At 39.5% G+C, this 20,967-nt stretch overlaps 1 protein-coding gene and 2 long non-coding RNA genes across 4 annotated transcripts in view; 2 read left to right on the plus strand and 1 right to left on the minus strand.

Annotated features, from left to right (window-relative positions):
• The window catches only part of lrrc38a (leucine rich repeat containing 38a), a 29,061-nt gene extending 15,982 nt beyond the window's left edge, over positions 1-13,079 (plus strand). Inside the window, exons 2-4 of one of the 2 annotated variants that reach the window (XM_076741660.1) lie at positions 11,640-11,716; positions 12,191-12,253; positions 12,359-13,079. In XM_076741660.1, coding sequence (XP_076597775.1) covers positions 11,640-11,716; positions 12,191-12,253; positions 12,359-12,376 — 158 coding nt within the window. In that variant the 3' untranslated portion in view covers positions 12,377-13,079. Of the gene's footprint in view, positions 1-11,639; positions 11,717-12,190 lie in introns of both variants that reach the window. The other variant, XM_076741659.1, reaches the window with a different exon arrangement.
• Positions 13,080-13,525: 446 nt separating this feature from the next.
• On the minus strand, positions 13,526-16,442 carry LOC143327366 (uncharacterized). Its single transcript, XR_013077733.1, has 4 exons — positions 16,378-16,442; positions 15,801-15,914; positions 14,980-15,187; positions 13,526-14,861 (listed from the first exon to the last, which is right to left on the minus strand). It is a non-coding gene; the product is annotated as an uncharacterized LOC143327366 (long non-coding RNA).
• A 22-nt stretch (positions 16,443-16,464) lies between these two features.
• Positions 16,465-20,434, plus strand: LOC143327365 (uncharacterized). Its single transcript, XR_013077732.1, has 5 exons — positions 16,465-16,862; positions 17,621-17,773; positions 18,147-18,249; positions 18,900-19,064; positions 19,497-20,434. It is a non-coding gene; the product is annotated as an uncharacterized LOC143327365 (long non-coding RNA).
• Positions 20,435-20,967: the final 533 nt, after the last annotated feature.

Raw genomic sequence — 20,967 nt, forward strand, 5'->3', positions numbered from 1 at the left:
CAGAGCGTTTCTGAAGATTAAGAGGACATGCCACCTCTCTTGCACTCTCTTTCTCTCTCTCTCTCTCTCTCTCTCTCTCTCTCTCTCTCTTGTATGTTCTTAAGGATGATACCAACCTGTTATGTTCATATACAGCAATTTATATTACATTCAGTGGTCTCAAAATGCCCTAAAGAGATACATCAGGCTTGAAAACGTACACACACACCCAACCCCGAGGGTCAGAGACCCTCCCACCACAGTCTCCTAAAATCCTGTGGGAAACACTGACTCCTATATTATAGGGAATTAAATTTTTTTTTGGTGATATATCAGTTTTTAAAAAGGCAAAAAATATCATTGTATATCTAATAAGTAATACTTTGGCTTGTGACGAAAGAAAATGTATTGATTATGGTATGATTAAAAAAATACTTTGGGCTGAATCAGAAATTTAACTTGAGAAAAATTTTAAAAAAAATTGCGTGTAACAGAATTACAGCAATTAAATTAGTTTAATCCAAAGTAAAATTTATAATTGGATGTAATGGTAAATATTAGGTTTTCCCAAATTAAAAAAATTGCATGTAACAGAATTACAGCAATTCAATTAGTTTAATCCAAAGTAAAAATTATAATTGGATGTAATGGTAAATATTAGGTTTTCCCAAATTAAAAAAAAATAAGTTGTAAAAGAGTAAAAAAAATAGTTTATGTTCTTTTAATGAATAATGTTTTTACTTTGCTTGAAAGCAAATTTTTTGCTTTGTCTTAAAATAAAAAAAAAAATAGTTACATTAAATCAAAATTTACGTGTTCTACCAAATCATAAATTTAATTTGTGAAAAACTAATAAATTTAGGTGTAACAAATTACAGTATTTTTTTTAAGTTGATCCAAAGTCTCACTTTTTTCAGTGTGCTGGACTAACACACCTCTAAATACACCTGTGTTTTACAGTTTACAAGCTGAGTGTTGGCTAACCACAAACAAGTTTATAAGTTGCTGTAAAATCTTACTTTGCCCCTCATCTGTCCAGCATTCAATAATGTTCAGTTCCAGTGATGTTGATAGGTATGTGCCCTGTCTTAAAATCCAAAAGGACGTAATAATCTCACTATCGACACATTCACTGAATGCTCCCCTTTTTTTTCTCCTGATGGTACCCAGTTAATTAACAGTGTTATGAGTCTGTGTTTAATTTGGAATGTAGCTGATACACCAACCAGCCTAATTTTTAGTGAGAAATGTTAATTCTTAACCTGTTCCCCTCTCATTCCTACAGTTGTCTCCAATTAAAGTAGTGCAGCTAACCAATGGAGGCTGGTATGGAGTTCATACAACAAAATCCATAATCTGTAAAATTTGAAATGCAGTTCATCTTCATCAGTATGGATTATAGTGATGCTGAAATGACAAGAATCCTGTCAATATGATACCTTTTATCTTGTGTTTCTAGAGTAATGTGCTTTTACAGACGCGAAAGGAATTGTTAGTATGTCATATTTCTTAGAGAGAGATTAGTGTATTATTTTCCCGGAGCAGAGGGAGCTCCTGTTTATTTCAAATACTGTGTGTATATTTTTAGCATTAAGTCACCACCACAGAAACACCAGGTAATTGTTAAAGAATGATTAGGTTGTCAGACATTCATTGACTGTAGTTAGTTATTGGTTTAATTAATGGTTTACAGTCAATTAATGTGTGTTTGCGTTCATAACTGACAGTGGCAGAACAGGCCAATTATGAGCTGAATTGTACTTGTTCTAACGTCAGTATGCAGAATATGGTGGTTCTTGTGTTATTAAAATACTTTCTTAAAATAATATGCTTGATGGTGTTATTAACGACTCCTGGTGAAACTTAAGCTCAGTATTCTCTCAATCAGACTGCATTTTAAAAACTCCACCTGGGAGGCATGTACATCTGCTTTGACTGCGTATGAGCAGCGAGTATTACTGATGTAAACACAGATTCCACCTCCTCTTACGTTCAAGTACAACAGTCAGTGTACCATGTCACATGTTCATCAAGGTCATTTACGTACGGAAGCAACAATCCAATCCAATCCATTTTATTTATAAAGCACAATTTTAAATAAACACAAAGGTTTCCAAAGCTCTGTACAGTAAAATAAACATAACAAAACATAATAAATAAAAGATTAAAAAGATAAGATAAAATGATAAAATCTCTGTGCACATGAAATCAACAACCTAAGTGGTGTAAAAAGCCAAAGAAAAAAGGTGTGTTTTAAGGAGAGTTCTAAAATTAGACAGTGCAGAGGACTGTCTAATGTGCAGCGGCAGTTCGTTCCACTATTTTGGAGCTGCAAAAGAAAACGCTCGAACTCCTCTGAGCTTCAGCCTAGTTTTGGGAACCCTCAGGAGCAGCTGGTCTCCTGACCTGAGAAATCGGCTGGGTGTGTAGGGGTGCAGAAGCTCAGAGAGTTACGATGGGGCAAGACCATTTATAGATTTAAAATCAAATAAAAGAATTTTAAAATAAATTCTAAAATGGATGGGTAGCCAGTGGAGTGAAGCTAAAATTGGTGAATTGTACTCAAACTTCCTTGTGCCAGTTAAAAGACATGCAGTTGCGTTCTGTACCAGTTGAAGACGTGCAATGGAGGACCCACTAACCCCCATATAAAGTGCATTACAGTAATCCAGTCGTGTGGTCACAAAGGCATGGATTACTGTTTCAAAGTGCTTTCTCTAGAGAAAAGGTTTTATTTTTGCCAGCTGCCTTAACTGGAAGCAGTGGCGGTTCTAATTTCACTGAGGGGGCCTGGCTGGGGCCAGGGGTTTTGATAGAGGGGCACATTGAACCCGCGGCAAAAAAGACAAAGATTCGAAATCTTATTTGACTTTTCATTTTCATAAAACTTGTTAAACCATTGCAGTCATAACGTTACAGTGACGATGAAAAACAGTATAATAGTCACAGTATTACTGAATTAAGTGCTGATTTTTCCCAATTTTAAAAGGCAATGTCTTATATATTGTTCCTGTTAAATAAACATTAAAATAAAATGGGATATAAAAAAAAAAGTTACACAGAAAACATATAGTGTTCTTTTCAACATCACATACCTGATGGTCCAGTGCTTGTAGATGCACAAATATTCTCTGTCTGTGTCTCACACTCCGCCTGTATCTCAGTCTCAGCTTCCTCACCCTCAGGATCTTCATCTGTCTCTCTTTGCTGCTCTGTGCCCTCTCTCTGAAAATCAGTGTCTCCCATGTCCTCTGACTCTCCCTCTCTGGCGCCTCTTCAGCTCTCTCACCACCATCATCTGGCTCTGTCTCAATGTCTGCATCATTTTGTGTCTTTTTCGTGTAGAAATAGGACGTAATGTCCTTTTTTCTCTTCATTTTTCACTACAGACAAAAAGCAATTAAGAGGAATTACACTTCAGCAACCCTACTGTTGCGGGCTTGCTTGGTTTTGTGTTGTGATAACGTACGTTAAGGATAGTAACTAACGTTAGCTAGAACCATACAATCACCTTAAGATGACATTAACACCTGGTGTTCTGGCAGGATGCTATTATAATTCATAAAGTTAGCAAACAACATTTCTTTACCAGAAGTCTTACCTTGACAGTGTAAGATCGTTCGTCGTTGTGGTAATCTTCGGACTGCTTCACATGTTCGCGCTCATTTTTTTTCAGTGGTGCAGCGCACTAAAGGGTCCGACTAGAATGTTAAGCCACGCACTTTAGTTCCACCTTCGACGTCGGCGACTCGGCGCTACTGTATAATCTACGTTCGGAGGGGGGGCCACAGGGGGGTCCAGAATCAGTGCTACAGGGGCACTGGCCCCTGTTGGCCCCTCCTCAGAACCGCCACAGAGAGCATCATATGGCATTATATGCTGATGATCTAATTTTTTTCTTAACAAACCTGAGGAACAGTATTCCAAATCTGATTACTTTACTTGAAAGTCGGTATTGTTATTTCTAAATGAAGAAGAAAGACTCAAGCCCAAAATAAATACACCCTTTATGGCCACACAAGATGGATTTAAATATCTGGGCATTAAGATTGCCCCAAAACTTGGCGACATTGTCCCCATAAACTATAACCCTCTGGTAGATGCAGTGAAAGAGAAGTTGGACCGATGGTCTAAATTGCTGATACCAATGATTGGTCGCATAAATCTTATTAAAATGTCTGTTATACCCAAATTTATAGATCTTTTCCAAGCCCTCCCGCTTCCATTACCAAGTAACTTCTACAAAGAAACTGATAGTATATTTAGCCAGTTCATTTGGAACAATGGAAAAGGTAGACTCCGGCTCAAGTTATTATTTTTACCCTATGACGGGGGAGGACTTTGGGTCCCGAACCTTAAATGGTATTATTGGGCTACCCAATTAAGTTCTGCAATGTACTACTTTTCTTCATCCATATCACCTGCTTGGGTAAATATTGAACAAAAATCGGTGTCAGATTTGCCCCTAAAGCAGTATTTCTATTCCTCAGATATCAAGACACTAAAAAACAGACAAGAAACCCTTTTGTAAAATATACAATATCAGTATGGTATGCAGCACATAACTTTATTGATGAAACAATAACTTTGTCACAATTTACGCCTATCTGGGACAACAGACAATTCAAGCCTGGTAAATTGGATGGGGGATTCAAAGTATGGGCAGAGAAAGGAATTGGGATGGTTTCGGACCTTTATTTTGAAGGTATCCTTCTCAGATTTGATCAACTTTGTCATAAGTACGGAGTTCCCCAAAAACATTTTTTCAAATATTTGCAATTAAGAACTTTATAGCATCAAAATATAAGACAATCATGGCCACACCCCCACTATCAATTATTGAGGATACGGTAATTAATCATTTGAATGGTAAAAAAACACATATCTAGATTCTATAACCTTTTCGTCAAGTTTTCAACAGAATCAGCATCAGATAAATGCTTGGAGAACAGATATACAAGAAGATATTAGTGAAGAAGATTGGGGAAAGGCATGTTTAAAAGTGCAAAATAATTCAGTTAACACAAGATTAAAACTGATTCAGTATAAGTGGTTAATGAGGGTTTACATAACCCCTGTTAAACTTCACCATATCTCCCCTAACATCCCTGATGTTTGTGTTAAATGCCTGACTGAAAAGGGAACTTGATTCACTGCTTATGGGAATGCTCTAAGATTCGGGTATTTTGGGAAAATGTTGTTAAATGTTTATCATGGATGGTTAAGTGTAACGTTCCTTTGATGTCAACAATCTGTATACTTGGAATATACCCCAAAGACTTTATTAGAACAACAAAGCAATGGAAGATGATTGACTTAGGAACCTCTCCGTGCAAGAAGAGTGATTGCACTATATTGGAAAAATGTAGAATCTCTATCACTGGCAATATGGAAGAGAGAGCTGATGACTTGTCTCGGACTGGAGAGACTGACATACATTGTTAAAGGTAAACAGGCGGAGTTTGCTTGTATTTGGGAATCATTGATGTCCTTCTTGACCAATGAAACGGATAACACTGACTGAAAAAAAAAAAAAAAAAAATATATATATATATATATATATATGAATGACTAAGCGAGTCTAAATGAAAATTGAGATTTTTATAGCCTACAACACCAACTGTTATTCAAGCAGCATGGAAAATGCCTACTTCCGTGCCATCGGCCCTCTAATGACAGCTTGTCCCAAACTGCAACAAAGGGAGGGGGGCCCCAGACTGTTGGCTCCAATCTTTGCTGCAGTCCAACGGGGCGAACCAGTCGAATCGCGGTGGAGAGCCAGTGTTGGACAGACATGCTTCGGTTAAAAATAAAGTTGAAAATACTTCTGATGGCTGGTCAGAAACGTCTACAAAACGTAGACGTAAGATTATTTCTTGATTGCCTTAATGGTTTAGGAAGAGTTCAGCTTTAACTTGGAAAAGTTCTGCAGTTTAACATGGCGAGCAAAAGTAGACAGAAGACAGCCGACGAGCAAAAATTGAAGTTACAAAACCTAAAGAAAACTCAAATGCCGAAAAAGTGGCGTGAGTAAAGAACAAGTAAAGAGTGTGTCTAGAACAAAGAATTGAGACAAGAGACAAAGAAGAAGTGACACAAAGAAGAAGTGAGCGATTGCCGCACGCTGCGGGGCGTATGCCATCCAGCGCTCCGGGTCATGTCTGTGACAAACAGGCCTTCGCATACTTAAAATGATTGACAGGGAAGCGCTATCCTGCTTCATCCTATAGAGAGAAAACATTAACTAATGATTGCGTGCGATGGACTCATCTGCTTCTCACTATGGTCAATCACAGAGTTTAAATGATCAAATTTTCAATCCCACATCAACGTTGTTTACAACATGTATGCTGACACCAATACACATACATCAGACACATTTTGTTGATTAATGACAACATTCTTCAATACTAATACTAACTTATATGATGACTAATAGTATAACTCTAATAGAACAAATGAACAAGGAAGGGCAGATTATATTTGGTGAATTAAGCTTTACTAATTACAACTGTCTCATGTCACAAATCTGAAACCTAACCACTTCTAGTCTCTAAATGGCAGTATGGTTCCATGGTAGGAACCTGACAAAAAAAATGATTATGAGAGTTAAGATCATAGTTTTGTCATTTTACAAGCTAGAAACACAGGAAAAGCATTGATACCAGACAAATTGTGAATTTAGTGTTGTGGGAACATCCAAAGTTGAATCAAACACATCGTTTGCATTATCCTGATGTGGTAGTAAAGAAAGCACACAGACACACAAAACAGTTTTGCTACAGGAATGTCTGATTTACAACTTGTCAGTGTTATCTGATTCTTAGGGTCTCTCTGAGGCCTGGTGATTGTCCATTCAGACGGTTTTAACTGCTTCATCTGGTGTGGAGCTGTAAAGAAAGAATTAGCATCTATATGAGAACAGTTTAGTGATAGGTAACCCTTTGAAGTTGAAATGCCTGTCCACCCCAGCTCTCCTGAAGGAATGCGAGGGAAAGAGGTCAGTTGCAGGACTCTGTTGTAAGCAAGGCTTGCAGACACTAAAACATTTACATCAAAAATGAAAGAAAATGTATTGTTTTGGTGAAGAGTTAATTACTATTTTTGATGTTTAGTCTTTGGTTTAAAATACTCACTAATAGAACCTCTGTTCCTAATATAGGGATACATTCTAGTCTGCACCATAAATGCTGTGTAAAGCTGGATTTCAATTGGTACGTTAAGCGGTTACATCTCAGCAATGAAGCCCACACAGGTAGTCTCCATAAGATATGTCAGAGGCACACCAGGCGCGGCATTAGGGGTGGTCCTGATGGGCCTGGGCCCACCCATTTGTGCAACTGGCCCACCCTAAATGACTTGGAGAATTTTCTTAACATTTATTTTTAATGATTAAAATCAGCATTTTAATAAAACCCTTAAAACAAAAATGTTTCCATTTGAAAAAAAAAAAAAAAATACAACACTTCTTTGGCTATTATCACGTGAGGTCTAGTCCAGTCACAGCGGGCCATCATTGGTCACCCCAGACACGTTACGCTTGCGCACGCACGTCGTAATCTGGCAGTGGTTCGGCAAAAAATGGTTACTGAGAAGGGCAGTGGATTCTGTATTGTAGGCACAGGCTGCTACAGTTAAATGAATGCATTGCTATGGCACAACAGATATCTATGTTTAAGTATGTTAAAAGAGTAAGAACTGAGTTGCCAGAGTCTTTGACTGCCTGCGCGTCACCAAAACGTTGTCTCTGGCATACTTTACTGTGAGGATCAAAAGAGAAAACAAGCAGTAAATGTGTATGTGAGAATTTTAAATAAAAACTCCACCTGTATATAAAGGATATTTCATGCATTTTTAGTCAGGCTTTCGCCCTCTGTTTTATGTTGAATACAGTAACACATCATTTTCCAGAAGCGGTGTATTTGGGAAATCATATCATTGCTTTTTATATACCTGCAAATGCATTTCCCATCGAAACTAGAACTTGTAGAAAATGTTGACAATACGGGAGGTAGAGCTAAATACTCCTGCCTCACTTGACTGTCTTCAGGTTACCTTCATAGACAGTTAAGGTCATGAATGAACAGCGCACCGCGCTCTCTCTCCCGTTAAAAGTCATTGTAGCTCACCCAGTACTCTGATCGCTCTGTTTCTCCCTCTCCTTGCAATCAATTTAAAGAGTAATCCAGTCAGATCAAACAAAAACGAATTAACAGGTATTAAAATGTCTGTTTTCATAATGAATTGATGTATTGATCCACTTGATCCATAGCGAAAATATACACTGAACAAAAATATAAACGTAACACTTTTGTTTTTGCTCCCATTTTTCATGAGCTGAACTCAAAGATCTAAAACATTTTCTCTATTCACAAAAGACCATTCTCTCTCAAATATTGTTCCCAAATCTATCTAAATCTGTGTTAGTGAGCACTTCTCCTTTGCCGAGATAATCCATCCCACCTCACAGGTGTGGCATGTTAAGATGCTGATTAGACAGCATGATTATTACACAGGTGTGCCTTAGGCTGACCACAATAAAAGACCACTCTAAAATGTTCAGTTTTATCACACAGCACAATGCCACAGATGTTGCAAGTTTTGAGGGAGCGTGCAATTGGCATGCTGACTGCAGGAATGTCCACCAGAGCTGTTGCCCCTGAACTGAATGTTCATATCTCTACCATAAACCATCTCCAAAGGTGTTTCAAACAATTTGGCAGTACATCCAACCGGCCTCACAACTGCAGACCACGTGTAACCACACCAGCCCAGGACCTCCACATCCAGCGTGTTCACCTCCAAGATCGTCTGAGACGGATGAATCCCGGTTTTCGCTGTTCAGGGCAGATGGCAGAGAGTGTGTGTGGCGTCGTGTGGGTGAGCGGTTTGCTGATGTCAACGTTGTGGATCGAGTGGCCCATGGTGGCGGTGGGGTTATGGTATGGGCAGGCGTATGTTATGAACAACAAACACAGGTGCATTTTATTGATGGCATTTTGAATGCGCAGAGATACCGTAACGAGATCCTGAGGTCCATTGTTGTGCCATTCATCCACGACCATCACATCATGTTGCAGCATGATAATGCGCGACCCGATGTTGCAAGGATCTGTACACAATTCCTGGAAGCTGAAAGCATCCCAGTTCTTGCATGGCCAGCATACTCACCGGACATGTCACCCATTGAGCATGTTTGGAATGATCTGGATCAGCATATACGACAGCATGTTCCAGTTCCTGCCAATATCCAGCAACTTCGCACAGTCATTGAAGAGGAGTGGACCGACATTCTACAGGTCACAATCAACAACCTGATCAACTCTATGCGAAGGAGATGTGTTGACTGACTGGTTTTCTGACCCCCCGAGACCCCCCTTAACTCAGCAAAGGAGAAGTGCTCAGTAACACAGATTTAGACAGATTTGTGAACAATATCCGAGAGAGAATGGTCTTTTGTGTATTGAGAAAATGCTTTAGATCTTTGAGTTTAGCTCATGAAAAATGGGAGCAGAAACGAAAGTGTTGTGTTTATATTTTTGTTCAGTGTAGATAATGAGATCAGCCACGTGTGCCACTTATAATAAATACAAACTGTTGCAGTGAAATAATAAGCTACGGCATTGAAAATGTTTTTTTAAAAGATTTTGAACATGTCATAATCAGCTAGACGTACTAGTCGCCCTCCACAGCATGATACCAGTCATTTTTGTTTAAGTGAGACTACCAGTCGGAAACAGCGTTAACTTCTGTAATTAAGGGGCCCACCCAAAGTAACTGTGGCCCATCTAAAATTGAAATCCTGGCGCCATGCCTGTAACACACATCTCTTAGAAAGTGTGACTATGTTTCAGGACTACATCAGCTATAGAGATACAACTCTGGCTGGATTACCCTGGGGCAAAGCATGCAATTGCACCAGATGCCTCTTGACCTCTATGTCTACCGTGTGTCAACTGGTTTGTCGTAACTGAACTGATAATTTGTTTGGGAATATGCACCATGAAAGAACATAAATGAACATAAAAGAACAGAAATGACACGAGCCCTTAACTCTACATTCATTTTATTTTTCTGTCACTTGGGGGCAGTGGAAACAAGCTGTAAACACATTCAGATTTCATCATCTTATAGATTTGATATTGCTAACGTGTTAGCAGACTGTTGTCTATTTACAAATCCAGCAGACTAGTGTTTTTAAGATAATCCACCTTCACAAGAGTTGGTGTGGTTAGGGGTGGGCTAAATGGCCAAAATCTTCCATTGTGGTATATGTAAATTGGCATGAGGCAGCACTAAAACATTCTTTCAAAATGGAAGTGTCACAGTATAGTCAGTTCTTACCTGTTGCCATTGTTTCCTCATCTGCTCACCAGTGCCCTCGGTGCTTTTCCACTCTCAGCCACACCCACCTGCCTGCTCACCTGATCACACACCTGAGACTCATTGCAATCAGTGCATAAGCTGCTCTGCCACACTCACTGTTTGCCAGACCATCATTGTTCTCATGCAAGACTCTCCAGCTAAATCTTGGACTGATCTCCTGTTGCTGACCCTGTCTGTCTCCGACCACGCCTGTTCTCCTATTCCCCAGTAACTGCCTTAGCCTTTTGTCCCTGACCACGAGTCTTGTGTTTGTTCCTGGATAATTGTTTGCCTGAGTGTTTGGTGTTTGCCGCACCAAACACTTACAGAGACTCCAAGACTTTGTATTCTGCACATCCCAAGTCTTTGCCTGCCTGTGGTCCTGCCAATTCAAGATTAAAAAAGGTTGATAAAAGCTTTACCCGTGTTGTGGTGGTTCTGCACTTGGGCCTGAAACCCAACCCCTTTGTGATAGGAAGCTTTAAGGTTCCAAATGAGAACAACAGAAATGCAACAGAGGTGCATTACTTCCAAAAACTGTTGCTCTCAGGTCATGTGAGGACTTGGTAAGCTGTCTGACCATACAAGGAAGCTGGACTGCTATATCTTGTTGCCCACGTTGAAGAGACAGAGACACTAAAGGAGTTTTCTCATACAATCTTCGCAGAATGAGATATGGATATTGTTCAGTTTCCCTTTCACACATGTAGCACCTTTGTCTGTGACATGTTCTCACATACTGAATACTCAGTTTGGTTTAGGTGAGGGGTGGAGACTATGTAGAGTGTGCAGGAGGAGGAGGAAGACTCATGATTGTTTTACTGTTGATATCAATGTTACATGTTTTTGGGCATATCCAGGGACGGACTGACCATCTGGCATAGCCAGCATTTTCCCGGTGGGCCGATGTGGTATTTCGGCCTGATTGACATTGGGCTGGCCCAATTACATCGTTAAACACCAACCACTTTCACTTTGGTCCTGCCGGCGTAATGCATTCGGAAAATAAAAAGTCAGCGCAAGAGTTTGTTCATAGCCACCGACCAGCCCTTGACACACGCTGGTCTGTGGTCTATAGGTTATTTTCTTCACTGAAACGTGACAGGGCTCATCTCGCCCAATCATATCATGAAACACTTTCCTTCTTTTGCGTCAGTAACGTAATCTGTTAGGATCTTCAAGAATGGAGAGAAAACGAAAAGGAGGTGCAGAGAAACTGCGAGACTAGAGGAGGCTGGCTCTTCAAGCCAACGTTGCCAAATACGCAAAAATTTCTGATATGTTTTCCACGGCAGGGCCTTCATCAGCTCCCGTGGCCGATGACAGTGGCGGTGGTGGCGACATTGAACAGGGACATGCAGTTAAACCTGCGGTAAGCTGGACTGCTTTCAGAATACTTGAAATGAGTAAAGCAACCCAAGCCCTTGGTAAATGATAAAACGTCAATAACATATTTTTGGCTAATGTTCTATGGCCAGGTTAGTTTTTATTCTAGTTAGTTTGTAATACCTGTATACACAGGTATTCATAAGACATTGTGTATGTAGCCCTCAGTTAATGTCATGCAAAAGACACAGATGATCCTCTCATTCTCTTTCTATCTGTCACACACATACAGGATGATGTCGTCTTTTTTAAGGATTTGCCCAAGTTCACAGGCCCTCTTTATTCAGCACCACTTTGTCTAGAAAACAGTGACAATCAGATCAATCAACCATGTATATTATTTCTCTTTCTCTCTCTCATTCATGTGTCATCATCCCTCTTAAGTTTTCAGTTTCTACACTACTATTTTTATCTTGAAGATTGATCAATAATTAAATCTCTCTCTCTCTTTCTCTCTCAGACATACATACACAGAGTTCAAAGTTCATTCAGGAGTTCAGCTACATTCATCCTTTTGGACTGGGTAAGTTCACAATTTATTGAGTACTACTAGATAGTAAGCATCTGATCCATCATTTCTCCTCTCTATTCGTTCTATTTCTCTTTTCTTCCTCCCTGAAACACATAGGTACACCCAATAGGATGAATACTGCTTAAAGATCCATTACTATGATGGAGTGGTGGAGTATACTTTTTTGTAGTGTTAATAAATGACACTTTTTGGAAGTATTTAATGTGTCCACTCTCACTGATTCCTGTTAACTCATTGCATGGCTTAAGGTAGATGGTTTTAAAGAATTCCACAGTTGGTATACAAATTCAAGAGACCGAAAAGACCGAAAAGGTGTGCATTATCAATGTGGTGGGACGGTCTGGTCCAAAATGCTAGGGCCGATTTTTTGTCCCAGTCCGCCCCTGGGCATATCTGCAATGTCAACAAAAGAGTGGAAGACAATATGCAGGCAAGCAGAAGAGTACAACACGCCCATTTCGACACTGTGTAGCAGGGTAGCTTTGCATTCACTGTGAATGATGTAAAGACATTTTAAGGGATAGCTCCAGTCTGGCAATACTGTGTGTACTACACTTTCTACCATCACACAGTATATAGTGTTATGCTGCCCAACCCTTTGTCATGTGTCATGAGTATTTGTGAAACAACAGAGACGTGCTTACTATGCAACCCCAAGAAGAAGCTGCTGTCAACTTCCAAGACATCTCACACAAGCTTAAGGACATGCTCACACAAAAGATGACCACACACATACTCTTGACACCTGTTTCTGTTACGTTAGCTGTTACGCAGAAGCAAGGCACAGAACTAAGGGAGCCATACACAAGGACAGTTTAAATAAGAACAAACAAAAAAACACAATCTCAAACACAAAAACAGCCCTTAAACGAACATTCAACTACACTGTGGCAAGCGGGTGGGAAAAAACGCAAAACTAGGAACAAACAAATTACTGGAAAACAAACCAGGGATAAACAAAAAAGCTACAATGAACTAGACAAGGAGTAAACACACACAGGCTACTAGGAAGTAGGATAGGTGCAAACACTCTCAACAAACGGCTTGAAAGTCTGGCATAAAGCTGAGACCAATCTGGCAACGAGACATTTCCGACATGCTGCTTAAATGGAGAGGTAACGAGTAGATAAGTTTCAGGTGTGCCGTCTGCCCCACCGAACAGCCTGGCCACACATCCACTGCCACACTGGAGGGGAAAACTCAAACACAACACATTAGTCCCAGCCATAACAAAGAAAAACATAACACAGAAACAAAGTAATAAAACTGTGCTTATTAGTAAGTAAAGCTTTTTCATATTGCACCTTTATTTAAACACCTTTACAAACTGCTTCACCCACTTGAGAAGACATAAATGAATAAACAAAAAGGCCACAAGGTAACACTTTATAATAACTATCCGTTATAACTAGTTAATAGATCATTTGTAAACTGTTAATTAATGAGTTATTAATGACTTGTTAAGCGTTTGTTAATAGTTTGTTATGATTTATAATGATGCCTTATAGATAGTTAATAGACATTAATAAACTGTTAGTTAATGAGTTATAAATGACTTGTTAACTGTATGTTAATGATTTATAACTATACCTTATAAACTAGTAATAGATCATGAACAAGCTATTAGTGAATTGCTTACTAATGACTTGCTAAGTATCAGTTAATAGTTTATATATGTTATTGGGACGTTATTCTTAAGTTGCAACTATTCCTCATTTATTAACGGTTAGTAAATGAGGAATAGTTGCAACTTTAGAATAACGTCCCAATAACATACATAAGCTAATAACTAATACTTAACTAATATATTAACTCACACTTTACAGATCAGTTGTTCATAGTTTGTTAACCATCTGCTAATACCAAACTTTGTAGAACAGCAAATGGGTGGAACAAGTTCAAGGTACAGAAATTTGATGTGACATTTCAAATATCAAATTTTTGTACCTCAACCTTGTTCCACCCATGGGCTTTTCTGTATGCTGTATTTTACCAAAGACACACCACAGATGAAATGTTGAACATTGTGTTTAATGTATAGAAACACACATACTGAGCCATCACATGGCAGAACCGCAGTATACAACAGTATGCAAACCCATGAGGTTTGGGCACTTTTTGTGCTAAACACTGAATAAACAGAATTTCAGAGGGACATTTAATGTCCATACATCACAGCAATGTCATGGATTATCCGTCCTAATGGCCCTTTGCGATGCTTACGGGCAAGCCACTCATACCATTCAATAACTCTGAGATGGTCGACCGGTAACTCCTCTGTAGGATTCCCCCTGAGTCTCCACACATTTTCCTTAACCGTTCTCCAGGCCCTCTCTATGTGCTGAGTATGCGCACCTGTTTGGGCATCGACATATGACACACTGTGATTGACAGTGAAATGGGTGTAACCTAGCTGAGGTAAAGCATTGCGATAAGCCCGCCACTCATCACTTATTATTGTAGACCCCACTTTAACACGGCGAGCTATAAGTGGCACCAGATCTCTCCTTCTTCTTCTCTCGACTAAGCGAAGAACAGGCTTTGCATGTCTTCTCCCTCTCCGGTTCACACCTAGCATCCCGAGCACCCACTTCTTCCTCTTCCAGCCACCAGAAAAACATAAAATATTAGGAATTATTCTTCTTTAAACAGAATGAATAATCTGTCATTCAATGGTAACGTGCATTACTATCTTGATAATAGTGCTTGCTGCTTGCCTTTCTTTTGTGTCTGAAGTGGCTCTCATCAACGGTGACAAACTGCTGCTGCCCCCCAATGTACTGGCCTCTTGCTTGCTGATATCTATCCATCGCAGTAGTGCACACATCTCGCAGCTTTTGAGCCATCTTGGACAGGGTTGCTGAGCTTCCAGAGATGTCATCATTGATTATGTCCACTTGACGTAGACGCAGGCCTTGTGCAAATCTGATAGAACAAGGCAAATAATCATACCACAGTTCTTTTGATCTTTTTGGTTTGATACACAAAGTTTGCATCTACTGCACCCCAGGATATGACAATTGTCCACTACTGTGTAGACAAAAACAGCAATAATGATGGAAAATATGTTTTGTGGTATTTTCTACAGAGCTCTGTCAATACATTAGGGACTAATAGGGTATTTGTAAAATCCTATTTCTAATATTAATTGCCAGAGCCTATAGATTGAGATAGCCAATTGCCATTGAGCTTCAAAAGACAGGGTCAGACACTCATGTTGCTCCACCAGGCCTAATGCTGACTAACACAGCATCCCATAAGTAACAGCAATTAAACATATTTCCATAATTAAACTGTTAAGAATTCGAGCTGTAAATTACTCCTTTTAGCAAAATAAATCACAAAAGTGAAATAACTCCAAGCACCTGTTATCATCATGAGTCTAGAGATGCTCCAGAACACAATAATCACAAGCTTTACTACATAGTCTCCAGTTATTGTTTATGACAGCATAGTTATACAGTATTTCTATTGAAACATTGAACACTTTTCATCATAGACAGACAGACTAAAATCATATACCTATGCCATAGCGTACCTGTACACAAAGCGCATCCAGTTGAAGAGGGAGACCTTTGACTTGCTGAATATAGATTTGTGTCTAATTGACCTCTTCAGTTTCCTCCCTCTGTGGTTATGGTGTTTGCAAACCCTGAAGATATACAAATAAAGATAAGAATGACACAGGCCAGGGTAGTGCCTAGAGCAGAGATTCTCAAACATTTTCATGTCAAGGACCCCCAAATTAATGTGTATTTGGACATGGACCCCAGCTGAAAATATTTTGTCAGGAACCCCCATAAAATGTGTGTTAAAGTGTTTCAAAAGTGTTGAATTTTTTTTTTCCAGTATTTTTTTCTGAAAATAGCAGATCTATAAGCCCACAATGTTTTGACATGTTGTGATCTTGTAGATTAGTATTAAGTAGTGTAGTGTATAGTCATGTATTTCTAGAAGTTAATGTTAACCTGAATTAAGATATATTGGGTACTCTTAATAGCTCACAATTAAATAAATTTCATTTCATTTCTGCCTTCAATAAGCTCTCTTAGCTCAGTGGCTAAACCAGGCATGATTTGGCTACGATATTACAATATGACTTGATTAGGGCCTACCTATTTTCTTATCCTCTGTTCCTTCCACACACATCACGCAGGCTTCCCGAGTCTCTGTGACTAGCTCCTGCCAGATTACTACGAATTATAGGTCGGGGGTGACGAGGGTGAAACAAGCCAATCATGTTTGAATTCACGGGCTGGAGGAGGAGCCATCCGGCCTCCTCCATCATATTGGCTGGTTGTCAACTTGTCAATCACCTCGCATCACCACTGTACATGGTGAGTGACAACCGGTGACAACCTAGCCAGACACGCCCATCACTCACTCAGCAAATTCTTGATGGGCAGGTCGCATTAGCATTGATTTCCAAGAATGAATACACGGTCAGGTAAAATGTTCGATACCAGCGGCGATGCGCAAAATACCGAGATAAATTCAGGTACTGTCGGGAGAAAGAGAAAGAAGTCAACAGCGGGTACTTCCAGTAAAAAGAAAACTACACCTGTGGACGATGCTGTGTATATGGACAACAACGGTGACGGTAAGCAAGACTGCGTGTTATAAAAGTCCTTCTAGGCCGAGGGTTAGCCCGAGGCTAATCCAGTAGCCACCCTGGTCTGCTTCAGACCCGTAGACACATCGGCTTTATTAAACAGTAAATTAAACCAGATTAGTGAAGTGTCCAATGATTAATTTTGTGTCTGCGCGCGCGCGCGTGTGTGCGTGCACGCGCGTTATTTTCGGAGAGCAACACAGGGTACATACAAAGTATTAATCAATGTTGATTGAATGTTACAGCTGTCAAATATCTAAAAGGGCTGAGCAATAAAGCGATATTGTTATATGGCATAATAGTTGTCTTTTCTTGGTTTTGAAAGCTATTAGAGTAAAGTGATGTCATTTTCTGAATTCAGCAGACTGGTCTAGAATTGGCTGTAAAATAGTAAAACAAGAATCATCATACTGGTGTGATTGTATTCATCAAAACTTTAATTCAAGGCTTAGGCAAAATATGAAGATATATATCATACCGTGACATAACCTAAAAATATCAAGATATTTCAAAAAGGCCATATCGCCCAGCCCTATGTATATATATGTGTGCGTATATATGTATATAATGATAGTCTGTACATATCCATTCATATATTCATTGGTGATGGATGATAGTTATACAGTTACGTTCACTCATTCAGAGATCCAGTGCAGATATCTAGAGCCAGCTGCTCATTATCTTATTTTACCTTCACCTGGCTTTTATGATTAGAGCTTTTTTAATTCTCTATCCTATCATTCCAGATACTGAGGCAACTGTAGCTCCAACAGCATTTTTACATTTTAAGAAGAAGCAGCTTAAGCTCCATGAGGCCAAGAGGAAGCAGCACACACTCACAGAAAAAATCAGTGACCTAACTAAGGAGAGAGACTCCCTCTGCTAACAAGTTGGTCAAAGTAAGTAGGCCTAACACTTTCTTGGAAAAACATGTTTGCACACCTGACAATGATACTTGGGTGTTTTGTAAAATATATATATAGTTGAGTGGAAGAAATGCCAACATTTCACGGTGACAAGACCTTCATCAGAGCATGAGCGTGTTATTACCCAAACAATACACATGTACAGTTACTACCTGGAAGATAATATCTGTAGCATTGATTGACAGCAGACACATCTGTCCAACTGATGAGATCACGATTTGATGAATCAGTGAAACTGAAAGTCTTAATAAATGTAAATGTTGATAAGAATGTATGTGAGTTGACTTGTATCATCATAGTTAGTAATGCATTTGGTATTGTATTTTCTGTTATGTTGTATATACAGATGATGGTGGGATAATTGACACATCTTCCTCGGCCAACTCGTCTCCTGGTGCATCTTCCTTCTCGTCATCCCCCAGTCCATCCAACTCCTCTTCATCAATGGGGTATGGTTACTGTAAAAAGTTTTCTGCGTGTACACATAAAAAATCGTGCATGTATTAAAAATGTGTGCGTATTAGTCTATATTTGTGCATAATTAAAAATTTTGTAAACTCTTGTTTCAGTCAAATCATGCATAGATTACGTAGTGTATATTTTCTCTGTGAGAATACAATTCATAAAGTTACAACTTTACTAAATTACAAATACGGATTGCAGTTTACGGACATACGCTTTCTTCAGAATGAATACGAATCTGACAAGCGTGAAATAACTGTCAAAACTATGTCATGAGGTCACAGGCATTATGTATCGAGTCGAAGATAACATCGATTCGGCTGTAAAAAGAGCCGTGTTTTAACTAATTATTGTCCTAGCAAGGCTATTTATGAGCGATATAGCTTATAAGCTGAGGGAAGACTTTAAAAATGAAAAGTTACTGAGCTGTATGTTCATAAAATCACCGAACAAATCCGTATAATGTAGAAATTTAACACAGTGCCACAGCAGCACAAACTGTGTTTATCGCGCTGTCATGGTAACCAGCAGCAAGGACTAGCTCTAATGGTGACAGTGGCATCAAGCAGTGGCACCTTCACCTCCTCCGCCACAGACCTTACAGTAACCTTACCCCATATTCATCCTCTTCATCCAGCTCCTCTTCATCCAGCTCCTCATCCTCATCAACTGATTCTTCCGATTCAGACAAGAAATCGAAGAAAAGACGCAAGAAGAAAAAGAAGCACCACCACCAGTCACAAGAAAAAGGACAAGAGGAAGAAAAAAGAGAAGGAAAAAAGGCAACATGGCAAGCAGAGAGGTAAGTGTAAAGAGAGGAAGGCAATAAGGCTGCCCTCATGTGTGTCAGGCATGTAGACATCACAACATCTGTCTGTCTGTCTGTCTGACTGTCTCTCTCTATCTCTCAATTCAATTCAAAACGCTTTATTAGCATGACCGTTAAAATACAGTGTTGCCAAAGCAAATAACAGCAATACAGACAATAAATAAAAACAAACAAACATTAAAAAAACAAGAAATAAGGCTGCTCCCCTCATGTGTGTCAGGCATGTAGACATCACAACGTCTGTCTGTCTGTCTGTGTGTGTCTCTCTCTCACTCTCTCTCAGTTGCTCTGTGCCCATGTAATCTTCATTACTTTTTGCAACCACTTTGCTTCTATGTGTGTGGTTCTGTGTCGATTCACTACTTGTATGTTTGTTATACTTAACTAAATTTTTATCTGTTTCAGCACGTCATCCTGAGGAGGTCATCAAGAGATACAGAAAAGTCCTTAAGGCGTACAAGAAAGGAAGAAAGCTGAGTGCGGCATATCGAAAGGTCGGTGTTGACCGAAACACCGTCGTCGCCAATGCCCCGATCTGTGAGCTGGCTGTTGTAGCCCCGAAGAAATACAAGGAGTTGCTGGTTGCTCATACACCACAGCAACGACTGCAGGACTTTGCCAAAAAATGTCTGGAAGTGTTGATTAATGATCCAAACCTTTTGAGGGATGTTGAACATCAAAAGAAAAAGGGGAAACTGATTCTTCTGTGGGCGGCACGGTGGCGCAGCAGGTAGTGCGCGTACCTCACAGCAAGGAGGTCGCTGGTTCAATCCCCGGGCCAGGGTCTGTGTGAAGTTTGCATGTTCTTCCCGTGCATGCGTGGGTTCTCTCCGGGCACTCCGGCTTCCTCCCACAGACCAAAAACATGATCATTAGGTTAATTGGTGACTCTAAATTGTCCACAGGTGTGAGTGTGAGTGGTTGTTCGTCTGTGTTGCGACCGGCGACAGGTTCAAGGGTGTACCCCGCCTCTCTCGCCCATTGCCAGCTGGGATAGGCTCCAGCCCCCCGCAACCCCGAAAGGGATACGCGGGTATAGAAGATGAATGAATGAATGATTCCTCTGTCTAAGAAAGCTTAGGTGTTGTGTCACTGTAGGATGGTGCCCTAGATCAGTTCGGTTGTAGCTCGGGTCTGGTTCACTAAGTATAGAGGGTCCAAGTTGTGCTAAGACATGACATATCAATAATGCCAATGACTTGATTTTGATTTATTTTGTTTTCATGTCCTGCACAAAAAGTGCCCAAACCTCATGGGTTTGTATACTGTTGTATACTGCTGTTCTGCCATGTGATGGCTCAGTATGCGTGTTTCTATACATTAAACACAATGTTCAACATTTCATCTGTGGTGTGTCTTTGGTAAAATACAGTACACAGAAAAGCCTATGGGTGGAACAAGGTTGAGGTACAAAAATTTGATATTTGAAATATCACATCAAATTTCTGTACCTTGAACTTGTTCCACCCATTTGCTGTTCTACAAAGTTTGGTATTAGCAGATGGTTAACAAACTATGAACAACTGATCTGTAAAGTGTGAGTTAATATATTAGTTAAGTATTAGTTATTAGCTTTTGTATGTTATTGGGATGCTATTCTAAAGTTGCAACTATTCCTCATTTACTAACCGTTAATAAATGAGGAATAGTTGCAACTTAAGAATAACGTCCCAATAACATATATAAACTATTAACTGATACTTAGCAAGTCATTAGTAAGCAATTCACTAATAGCTTGTTCATGATCTATTACTAGTTTATAAGGTATAGTTATAAATCATTAACATACAGTTAACAAGTCATTTATAACTCATTAACTAACAGTTTATTAATGGTCTATTTATCTATAAGGCATCATTATAAATCATAACAAACA

The sequence above is a fragment of the Chaetodon auriga genome, chromosome 10 (assembly GCF_051107435.1).
Source record: "Chaetodon auriga isolate fChaAug3 chromosome 10, fChaAug3.hap1, whole genome shotgun sequence".
Classification (NCBI taxonomy): Eukaryota; Metazoa; Chordata; class Actinopteri; order Chaetodontiformes; family Chaetodontidae; genus Chaetodon; species Chaetodon auriga.